A 12,144-nucleotide genomic window follows, 5' to 3' on the forward strand; every position below is an offset into this window, starting at 1 on the left:
GGTCTGTTTCTTCTATTATCTGGACAAGGTCCTCTGCACACAACATTCTCTTCATGATTCAGCAGTAAAACATGTCAAGAAACAATGTAATACATTCAACAGTGTTGAGTAATACAGGTCAAACCAATAGATCGAATGATTTTCACACTCTTTTAAGTCAGAAGTATAATGCAAACTAAAACTACATACTAATCACACACTCTATATTAAAGGGTATAATATGATCTACAGCAGTTAACATAATTCAACTATTTTGATTACATGTATAAGGTAACATATAATAACAGAATAATATCACTATATATATATATATATATATATATATATATATATATTAGGGGTGCAACGATATTCGTATTGATATTGAACCGTTCGATACAGTGCTTTCGGTTCGGTACGCATATGTATCGAACAATACAACATTTGTAATTTATTTTATCAACTTTCCTTCTGACGATGCTGTCTGTGTTGAGCGCTCAGTGAATCTGTGTTCGACTACTCCGCCTAGGCTGCACTGTCGAGCGCAGATCCACTGAGCGCTCAACACAGACAGCATAGTCAGAAGGAAGAGCGCAGGGCAAGCTAGCGAGACAGAAGTTAAGCTCTCCTTGCAACAAGCAAATTGAACCTCATTCAGATCTGGCGTTTGGAATTATTTTGGTTTTCATGTGACGTATGACCCTGAAGGTAAGCGAGTCATGGACTAAAGTAAAACAGTATGTTGAATGTGCCATGCAATGCTCAATTACATTGGTGTGAACTAGTGTGTTAGCGCAGTTAGGTGTTGGCCGTCTAGCCCCATGCACGGAGCGATCGGCGGTAGCTCGTTAACGGAGATTTGCCGTGTTGTGGCGTTAAGGTCATTTCAACGAGATTAACCTGAAAGCACTAGCGGGAACACGACGAATATGACTGCACATTTACACCGACATCATCCTAGTGCAAAGACAAGTGGAAGCAGACAAAAAAAAGCAAGCATGCTACTAACTTTAGCCGAGTCATTTAGACAGCTGTTAGCACATGATTCTCCTTATGCTGCTGAGAATATAGCCCAGAAGAAGCGGATAGTATAGCTTTTATTTTGGAAAGAGACATTTCTCTGTAATAAACTCTCTTTTCCAAAGATGAGTGATTCCTCAATCAGATACAGGGCTTGCAATATCGCTAGCCCGACGTCCCGGAGCTAGCGATTTTTTCAGTCGGGCTACCAAAATCTATCTCTTCCCTGCCCGTCGGGCTATTGTACGAAAAATATATGTCAATGCTTTTGCATTCTTTTGGAAATGTAGCTGGGTAATTATGTCATTGGCATCGGTGAGCCACTGTCAATATGTGACATATTGAAGTCGCGTTTGAATTTGCGCTTGTTTTTTTGCTTTCACTTTGCAATCGTGCGAACTGTGTATAGAGAGCGACAGCACTGATTGGTGAGTGATGATAATTTGTGCACCAATTCCTCTGACATCGTCTTATCAATCGTTAGCTTACTATGCAAACATGACAAGTGAAATCTCCCGCAGCTTAAACATGTGAGAGGTTGATCGTGCAGAGAATCGCTGAGCTTATGTGAGTGCGTGTGTAAAAGCATTTCAGTTCTGCTGAGCCAAATAAGACAGGTCAGGGTGAAGAAGTGACAGCCAAAGAAAAGCTTACCACAAAACGGAGAAGTTATGACAAATCAGACTATGAGGCAAAAAGAAAGTGCAGCTTTATGGTTTCATGGACAAAAGAATTTCTGTGGCTGCAATATGATGAGCTAAATAACCAGGGCTGCACATAAGTGGTCCGCAGGTGCGCATTCACTGTCAAAATGAAAAACACGCACAAGGGTTAGGGTTAAATTTAAAAACTGTACTTTTGAGTTAAAATATATATTTATAATTTTAATAAATGAGAAATTAAAAATGCATGAACATTTTTTTGTATCGAAAAAATATCGAACCGTGACACCAAAGTATCGAACCGAACCGTGAATTTTGTGTATCGTTGCACCCCTAATATATATATATATATATATATATATATATATATATATATATATATATATATATATATATATATATATATAAAAAATAATGGATGATGTATTAAATGGCTGCATTTTAGGTTTTTTGGGCTGATTATTTATTTTTAACTGTATGTTTTGGTCCTCCGTACAGTAACCCTGCCATAAAGTGTTTCAGTGACGTAAGCTGAAGCATTTAATTTGTTCCTGGTGAAAAACAAACGAATTAATCAGACTAATTTTTACCTCTTTTTCTCCTGTCAGATTAATCAGATTAATTTTAGTATTTTATAGTGACGCTGCGTTTAAATGACAGCCTGAGGAAACGGACTTCTGAGCTTCACAGGAGTGTGCAGACAGTTTCGGGTCGTCGTTAGAAATGAGCTGTGATGCTGTGTTACTGTTGTAAACCGACTGTCGCTCTCAGAGTTTTGTTCGAGGAGGTCTCCTTTGTCCTCGAGGTTAAACTTCACGCTCCGCTGAGCTTCGCCCGGTCTTTGCGGTCGCGCTGCAGCGTCTGATGGTGGTTTTCTTTCTTCAGTTTCTGTAGTAAACTTGTTCTGCAGCTCCAGCAGCACTGACACTTTGTGGAGCTTTTATTTTCCGCTGCATCGAGCACTTTTTCCGTCCTGCTGAGGTCTGTGGCCTGACGTCAGCCCGCGGACTCTGCTGGCACGTTTCATTGAAATCTGGTCTGCACTTCGCATTTTAAATTGGTGAGAATTTGTTGGAACGCAGACGCCGGCGGCCCGGGAGAAGTCGGCTCTCTCATTGGCAGCCACAGTTTCATTGATCTGGGATTAGAAACGTGAGCCCAGTGTGTCAGCGGGCCGAGGATTGAGGCCTGTTAAATGGGTCAGTGCTGCCGGCAGCATCGATCTCATCTCAGAGATCCTGCTGGGGACGAGATCGTGATTCGAGTCAAAACTCTCACGGCTGAAACGCTTCAATCAGACTGCAGCCAAGCTGTGTTTGTGTTTTTATTCATTTGTGTATTTAACGGCGACGATGCTTTGAGCTGGATGTAGGATCAGCCAGCACGACTAACTTGCAGATTTGTTCCTGGTGTAACTTGTAAGCTTGAGCTTCATGACAAAAGGAAAACTGGTGTGTGTGTGTGTGTGTGTGTGTGTGTGTGTGTGTGTGTGTGAGAGAGTCGGTGAGTCTGTCACATTCAGGATAAAGACAGAAGCTCACGCTGCTGACAGACAGATGGTGGCCAGGACACATGTTTTATTCATGCTGTAGAGTGTGTGTGTGTGTGTGTGTGTGAGAGAGAGCAGGCAGCCTGGTTGGCTCTCATGTTACCTGTACAGACCAGTGTAACATTACCTGCAGGCACCTCAACGCTATAGCACAGCTGACTGTGTGTGTGTGTGTGTTCATGGTAAAATGCAGTCCTGCAGACACCTACTGTACCTCTGGTCATTATCAGCTCAGCTTACCTGTGGTGTGCGTCAAACTCAGATAAACCTCCCCCTGACCCCTGGTGACCCCAAAGTCCTAGCTGTTGATTTAAACAGTGATCTTAAATTTGGAGGTCACTGAGACACTTCCTGTCTGTACTGTGCCGTCTCGCCACAGACGTTGACCAGGCCGGTCACTGATAACAAACATAACTCGACCCCGAGCGACGCTACATGTGATGATGTCGTTAATCAGTGATGCACATTCCTGACCAAAAGTACAAGAACGAACTTTTCTCTGGAAGCTCAGAGACACCTCAGACTGTCTCTGCCACAGATGTGGAGTCATGTGACCTGCTGTTTATTTGTTTTAAAGAGGTTTCCTGTCTCTCTCCACGCTGTACTGTCGAGCGCCTGGCAGCCATGTTTTCTTCTTCTTCTGTTGTAGCTGCCTGCTGTCCCGTCACACCGCGCATCGACAGACTCCACCTGCAGACCATCTCGATCGTCTCCTTTACTGAAACCAAAGTTGGAGCTGATTGCAGGGGCACGGGAACCTTTCTGAATTTCCCGTGCACTTCATCTCCTCCATGTGCTTCTGCAACAGCTGCAGGTTCTGGTTCTGGTCTAGGATCTGTGGACCAGAACCAGGACCAACGTATCAGCTGCAGGCCGACGTGTGAACATGGAAATGCTCAGTTCCTTCTTTCAGAGCTGCAGGCGTGAAAACGGCTCAGAGCATCGAGATAAACGATTCAAACTTTGTAAACTTGGCTTTAATTTTCCACTTTTCCTGAAACGTTGGTGGATTTTAGGCTCAGCTCTGACACGTTCCCGCACACGCTGAGCTGGGGTCACATGGCAGGGTGGGGTCTGCTTTGTGCCATCAGTGCCAGGCTGTGGATAAATACGAGTGTGTGTGTGTGTGTGTGAGACACCGGGCAGGTTTGGATGGATTGCTGCTGACAGCCACTTCCCTCCTCCTGTAAACACTCCGATCAGGACGTTTCCCTCTCAGCCCTCCTCTGACCTGATGAAGGCCCACCTCCTCTGCTCTGCTTTGAAAAGTGTTCATATTAAATCTGTGTGTGTGTGTGTGTGTGTGTGTGTGTGTGTGTGGGGGAGACAGTGTTCTGGAATGGAAAGCATTCCCTCCTCGTGGGCTTTTTATTTCCTGACACACACTTTGTCAGCAGCAGGGTGTTTCCTGTTGGCTGACTACACACACACACACACACACACACACACACACACACACACACACACACACACACACACACACACACACACAGGTGTGTGTTTCTTCTGATTTCATGAAGCACAAACCGAGTGACTGAAGCTTGTACCTGTGAATGAAGCTGGTCCTCTTAGGCACACTGGATCACACATTAGCCTCTGCAGGACTCACTGGCATGTTAATATTTATAAAACGCAGAAATATTAACACCTTTATTTTGGCGGTGGGAACATGTGAAAGGTCTGAACGTGGATCATTGAACGCCTCATTGCTAAGCACGCTTTTTTTCCTGATGTGATGTCATCATCGTCACTGTAATGACACTTTTCCTTCTTCGCTCGGTCACAGGACACGCTGCAGCAGCTGATCGTCATGCCGCTGCCCAACATCCTCTGCATCGCCAAGGACCCGATATCAGGTAACGCTTACGTCGACACACCTCCACAGGTGAATGTACCTCCACACTAGAGCTGGGCGATAGAACGATAACGATATGTATCGCGATATAACTTTTTCTCGATAGAAAAATTAAACTATCGCGATAGACCTCGCCGCTCTTGTCCTCTTTAAAAAAAAAAAACAGCCAATCCAAATTACGTAGTGCAGAGCTGAACCAATCACAGCTGCAGCGTCACGTCACGTGACTTGTTACGTACAGCACAAGTGCCAAGCCGCACATGTGTATTTGTTTGGGAAGCAGCCAGCCACCGTGCCGCCCGGGTAATGGAGGAAATGAGTGTGGCGGCTAGAAAAATCAACCGAGCGTGACCGAAGGTTACCGAAGAGAAAACAGATGATGGTTCCAATGCCGGAGAGATTGTCGAACGGAAGAGCCATAGAAGTTCCGTAGTGTGAAGGTATTTCGGCTATTTCAAGTCTGACAAAAAACAGAGTAGCTTGCACTGTAAATTGTGCCGAAAGCAAGTCTGGAAATACAATAAACTGGTGCATGCGCTACGTCCACACGTACCCGGGTATTTTTGAAAACGCAGATTTTTCTATGCGTTTGCACCTTTCGTCCACACGTAAACGGCGTTTTTGGTCACTGAAAACGAAGATTTTTGAAAACTCCGTTTTGCATTTACGTGTGGACTAGAAAAACGGAGAAAATGCAGCGTCAAAGGTGTGCGCATTTTTTGACGTCACACTGTGCGCCACGTTGTTTCGGTGAAATGAATTTCTACAATACTGTTACTGTTAATTCTACTCTCTGCAGTGTTTAAATGCTTACATATATACACACAGTTACTGTCCCTCCACACATACGACTCGGTTCTGCTTCTATGCCCCAGCTTTGTTTACTTTTTCCCACCGAGGCTTCTAGACTTCTGATTGGCCAACATTTCTGCACGGTTAGGAATCTAGCGCCACCTGCTGCTTTGGCATGTTCATAGCAGCGTTTTCCTTCATTTCTCCCTTTATGTGTGGACGGGATTATTTTTTAAAATGAAAACGGAAAATCTCCGTTTTCAAAAATACCCGTGTACGTGTGGACGTAGCCTCAGTCTCTGACTGGAAGCGCTAATTCGTCATTCGGCTTTTGTCAGACTAAAGTAACTGTTAAAACTGTTTGAAAAGCTCAGCTATACAACAAGGAGAGATTGAGAATTTCCTTTTAGTTCTCAGTTTATTTGATATTGACAAAAGTTAGTCAGTTTTGTCTGTTCTTCTGTAAAACAAACCAAGATTTATTTTTATAATTAATAATTTCTAAGTGGAATTGACAATTTAGTCTGTTTTGTTTGTTCTATTTTGAAACTTAAACGCTTTAGCGGCTGCCTTTTGTGTAGTTTGCAATATTTGCCTTTATTTATCTGAAAAAGTCTCATGTTCCTTAAGTACATCTACCCTGTTGAACTTATTATGGGAAATAAATATTTAAATCAAAACAAGCTGCTGATTATTTCACATTTTACTTGTGAGCAACGGCACATTTAAATCTTACAAATATAGTTATTTGGCTTATATCGTGATAGATATCGTTATCGCCTGAAATGAAAAAAACATATCGTGATATGAAAAAATCTTATATCGCCCAGCTCTACTCCACACGCTGATCAAAGCGCCCGACCAGCGCAGTGAAGATAAACTGCAGTCAGTCCAGTTAGGATCAGAAAACACGCGAGTCCATCTCATCTGCGCAGGTGCAGCAGGCGGTAGGGCTGCTCGATTATGGCAAAAATGATAATCACGATTATTTTCACTGAAATTGAGATCACGATTATTTGACGATATTTATTTAACTAGAGCAGGGCGATATGGCCAAAAATATTTATCACGATATATATTTGAAAATTTGCGATAACGATATAACCAACAATATAATTGATGCGAGACAAAATACAACTCCACAACATTACTAGCGCAAAAAGACAACCTTCCATTTATTTTCACTTAAACAAGAAGCTGGTTTTTATGTACATTAAAGCTTTATAAAAATTTAACAGTAAAAATGCAAATTCCTTGCTGAAAGTTTAACCAAAAGGCATTTCCAGTAGAAATGGGCTGACATATCCTGAGCATAACCATGTATAATATCCACTGAAGTTAAAAAGAGGTGCTTTGCAACATTAAACTGCTGTGTGCAGTACGCATTTTTCGGACCATAAGGTGCACAGGATTATAAGGCACATTAAGCGAAACAAAGCAGTCAGATAAATCAAACTTGATTAAACTCATTCTTCTTGCTTCCTCCACTTCTGTACCATTGATTCATTAATGTTGAATTCTCTGGCAGCTGCTCTATTCCCATGTTGCTGCAGTATATTAATGACTAACCTCGTATTGTGGATGGATTATCTCAGTTGTTCTCCTGACTGAAGTTTGGTCCGTTTACAGCATCCTGCCATGCGATTGCATTTGTCTCTAACCATTAGGAACCTTCACGTTAACTTTTATAAGTGGAAAAGTGTTAGTGTTCGTCCTCCAGCTTCACTGTTTATGTTATGCTAACATAGCTGTGTCGCTAGCGATCACGTAGCACATCATTATATACCAGCTAGCCCAACTTCAGTAACCCTACAAACGTCACTGCTGTTTAGTTTCCTGTCTTCATTTATGTTGGAAGTGATAGCAGAGCTGTACGTTTGATTTTTTTCAGAAATCTCTCAGTCAGAACATGCAATATCATGCTTAGGTAACTAGCAAAACTAGCGAGCTAACTTCCGCTAGCTTCCTGCTAACTTCTAACTCCGTTAAATGTAATAACTTTTGTTTTCATGGATGCCTGGAAGTTAAACTTTATAGTTACACCTGGTAAAGCAGCAATACTGATCGTTTTATTAAAGATGAAAGAATTTAGACAGTTTTTAACGCTCAGTGATGCTGCAGTGTTGTTTGACCTGAAGCATACGGAGTTTAGGACCCAGATTACTCCCAGATTTAAGAGCATCTTAGTCCGACAAATATGACAATAACAACGGCCGCTTGCATGTTCTGCAAAAAAATGTGCTTTGTCGTGTATCTGACGGACAAACACCAAATCAGTTCCACATCACTGAAGTTGCACCATTTTTACAAACCAATTCTAGTTCATCTGTTTCACTCAACAATCGGCCATGTGCGTATGAAAACAAAGGCACTGCGCATGCGCGTTTTACTCCCATTCTATCGCGATATTTCATTTTCCTATCGTTGCCTAACATTATTATACCGTGAACGGTATAATATGGCCCAGCCCTATATTTAACCCTTTAAGACCTACTATAGAACCAAGTCCACCAGAGCTTATATTATTTTTTTTACATGTTGTAGTGCCATTTGTGGGAGCATTTCAAGTTGCTATACATCAATACAACTGTTATAGCCCATATTTTACTAATATGTATGTATTAAGTCCATAGTAATTACATAAATTGCAAAAAAGTGCAATAAACTACAAAAAAAAATTGAAAATCGCTTTTGTTTTGTTTACATATATTTCTACTTGGAGAAATTTAAGAGGCTTATCCCTCAAAACTTTAAATACAATAAAGTTGCAAAAAATAGTTTACAACAACAGGAAATTTATTTTTAGTGTCTTCATAGTTTTATTTTGGAGATACAGAAATTTTTATATACTGATTAGATTAGATTAGATTAGATTAGATAGAACTTTATTAATCCCTCGGGTGGGTTCCTCTGGGAAATTCGATTTCCAAAAAAGCACAGCACCGACAGAATTTACAGAGTTACAGAATATTATTTTTATATATATATATATATATATATATACACACACACACACACACACACACACACACACACACACACACACACACACACACACACACACATATATATAAATACAGAGACAATATAAATAAAATATACGAAGGGGATAAATAGGAATAAAAATACAAGTGAATTGCACATTTCAAGTATTGAGGTCTATTGCACCATTGACTATTTACAAAAGTATTGCACTAAAGGTATTGCACAGTGAAGTGAAGAGGCACTACAGCTTAGTTGTTCCCCCCTCCTTTGTCCTCCTGTTTCCCCTCCCTCTCCCCTCCAGAGAGGAGTTAAACAGTCTGATGGCGTGTGGGACAAAGGAGTTTTTAAGTCTGTTAGTTCTTGTCTTTGGGAGAAGCAACCTGTCACTGAACAGACTCTTCTGGTTGTTAATGGCCGTGTGCAGAGGATGTCTGGCATTGTCCATAATGTCCATCAGTTTCTTTAGTGTCCTTTTCTCTGCCACTGTCACCAGAGTGTCCAGCTTCATGCCGACCACAGAGCTAGCCTTCCTGATCAGTTTCTCCAGCCTGCATGAGTCCTTCTTTGCTGTGCTGCTCCCCCAGCACACCACAGCATAGAAAAGTACTCCAGCAACCACCGACTGGTAAAACATCCTCAGGAGCTTCCTGCAGATGTTAAAAGACCTCAGCCTCCTGAGGAAGTACAGTCGGCTTTGGGCTTTTTTATACAGGTGCTCTGTGTTGCATGACCAGTCCAGTTTATTGTCCACCCACAGCCCGAGGTACTTGTACTTGTTGACCACCTCCACCTCCTCCCCCTCTATCTGAACCGGCAGTGGACCTTCTCTGGACCTCCCGAAGTCCACAACCAGTTCCTTAGTCTTTGAGGTGTTGAGTTGCAGGTGGTTTGTGTGACTCCATGCGACAAAGTTCCTCACCAGACTTCTGTACTCGTCTTCCTGATCATCCCAGATACACCCCATGATGGCTGTGTCGTCTGCAAACTTCTGAATGTGGCATAATTCAGAGTTGTAGCAGAAGTCAGAGGTGTACAGGGTGAAGAGAAGAGGGGACAGCACAGTTCCCTGTGGTGCTCCTGTGCTGCTGACCACTGTGTCAGACGTGATGTCCTTCAGCCTGACGTACTGTGGTCTGTCGGTGAGGTAGTCGGAGATCCAAGCCACCAGGCAGGGGTCCACCTCCATCCTGTTCAGTTTTTCTTGAAGCATACAGGGCCGGATGGTATTAAAGGCACTGGAAAAGTCAAGAAACAGGATCTTGACCGTGCCTTTTCCCCCATCCAGGTGTGAGTGGGCTCTGTGTAGGAGGTACAGGATGGCATCCTCCACTCCGACACCCGCCTTGTATGCAAACTGTAGTGGGTCCTGGGCATGTTGTACCTGTGGTCGGAGGAGGTTGAGGAAGAGCCGCTCTAGAGTCTTCATAAGATGTGACGTCAGTGCCACCGGTCGGAAGTCATTCAGCTCATTGGGCCGGTTCCTTTTGGGGACCGGGACGATGCAGGATGTCTTCCATAGGGCGGGCACTCTCCCCAGTCGCAGACTGAGGTTGAAGACTCGTTGTAGCGGCTCCCCAAGTTCAGCAGCACATGCACACTGCAGCACACGACTACTGCAGGAAAAACAAAAAACAATCCTATGATGCAAATTTGCAAAGAAAACAGCATGTGCATCATTTCACTGTGGGAAGTGTTACGAACAGCTGATAGGAACGGCAAAGCATGTTTCTGGAATATTATGTTTTTGTTCCTGCAAGCGCTTTTTATGCAATTTTTGCAAAGCTATATGTGGAACGAAACCGTGACCGAGGACAAGCTGATGGCATCAGATGTAAGTACAACTCCTCCGGTTTCATATGCAAAACAAATTATTGCGCTAGCTTACACGGTTCAGGTTCTACAGGGATTTAAAAATAGTTACGCAAAACGGAGCGTGCTGCCCTGACCGGCTTTAAAGGGTTAACAATGACTTTAAAAAAATAATATAAATAGTGTGCAACACCACTGAAGTTTTTTTCTTTTAAACTCTCTTTTCAACCAACGGCAGTCACTCTCCAAATAACTTCTGCTTAGCTTTCCGAGCTTCCCTCAGGTCCTCTTAATCAGCGGTCTCCAACCTTTTTTGCGCCACGGACGGTTTATGCCCGACAATATTTTCACGGACCGGCCTTTAAGGTGTCGCGGATAAATTAGGGAGGGGCTAATAATCGGCTCAGTCATTTTTAATGATCGTTGAAAGCCCAGATCGTAATCGTGATTAAAATTCGATTAATTGAGCAGCCCTAGCAGGCGGTGCTCATCCCTTCAAACTTTGTCCCAGCTGTTAGAACGACACCGCCCGCTGCTCCGGGGCGGCTCGTCCATACGCGCCACCCGTACGGTGTCCTCGCAGTGAGGAGAGCTGAGACGCTCAAACGCACTGAGCGTCTGTGCACAGAGATCAGCTGATCACACACCTGAGGCCAGGCTGTGCTGACAGGTGACAGGTGCAGACGGTTTCATTAGACACACTCATCAAGTCCAGGGGTCCCAAATTCTGGAGGTTTCCTGGGAAAACGGGTGTGTGTGTGTGTGTGACAGAGTTGTGTAGCTTTCATGCTTTAAGCCTCGTCTTTACAGACTTTATCAGCCCTTCGCTCTGCTGAAGATGCAGGATTTAAACCAGTGTGTGTGATTGAAAAGTGGTTTGTATTTATTTCTCAGATGTTCTCAGAGGTCGGACGGCGTGACTGTAACCACGAGTTTCTCTGTTTTGTTCCCTCAGCAAAGAGCATGGAGGAACTGAAGAGGCTTTTGTTGCTGATTCTGGGCTGTGCTGTGCAGGTAACACACACACACACACACACACACACACACACACACACACACACACACACACACACACACACACACTGCCTCTCCCAGGAATCGTGTTTGTGTGTGTGTCGTTTTGCATGTCTGAGCACAGCCGTCTCTTCGTGTTCCTGCTGACGAGGGCTGGACTGGATGTGGGCGGGGCTTCTCGCTCTTTTAAACACCAGTCAATTGTTTTTCTGTTAACCCCGTGGATCCTGATCACAGTCAGGTTATTTAGCGTGTTGCTGGAAGCCGCTCCTCCCTGGAAGTGATTTATCCAGATGTATCGAGCTGAGTTTACCTGTGCTGACAGGTGGGCTCGGTCTGTTCAGCTCTCCCATCCCTCTGAATGCAGCGACCTCGTCTTCTTCTCACCTCTCTTTGTTTGTTTCTCCCAGCTTCCTAATTTCCCTCCCCCTTTGTCTCCCTCCCTCTCCCCCTTTGTCTCCCTCCCTCCCTGCACTTGC

The 12,144-nt window shown here is 43.6% G+C and overlaps 1 protein-coding gene across 3 annotated transcripts in view; it reads left to right on the top strand.

Annotated features, from left to right (window-relative positions):
• The window catches only part of ccdc88c (coiled-coil and HOOK domain protein 88C), a 54,421-nt gene that overhangs the window by 10,901 nt on the left and 31,376 nt on the right, over positions 1-12,144 (top strand). For all 3 annotated transcript variants that reach the window (XM_085441321.1, XM_085441319.1, XM_085441320.1), the window contains exons 4-5: positions 4,997-5,066; positions 11,607-11,665. In XM_085441321.1, the coding sequence (XP_085297447.1) occupies positions 4,997-5,066; positions 11,607-11,665 (129 nt within the window). The remainder of the gene's footprint in view (positions 1-4,996; positions 5,067-11,606; positions 11,666-12,144) is intronic.

This window comes from Copadichromis virginalis, linkage group LG19, assembly GCF_057382275.1.
Source record: "Copadichromis virginalis isolate Kocher_CV1m ecotype Utaka linkage group LG19, C_Virginalis_male_GT1.1, whole genome shotgun sequence".
Classification (NCBI taxonomy): domain Eukaryota; kingdom Metazoa; phylum Chordata; class Actinopteri; order Cichliformes; family Cichlidae; genus Copadichromis; species Copadichromis virginalis.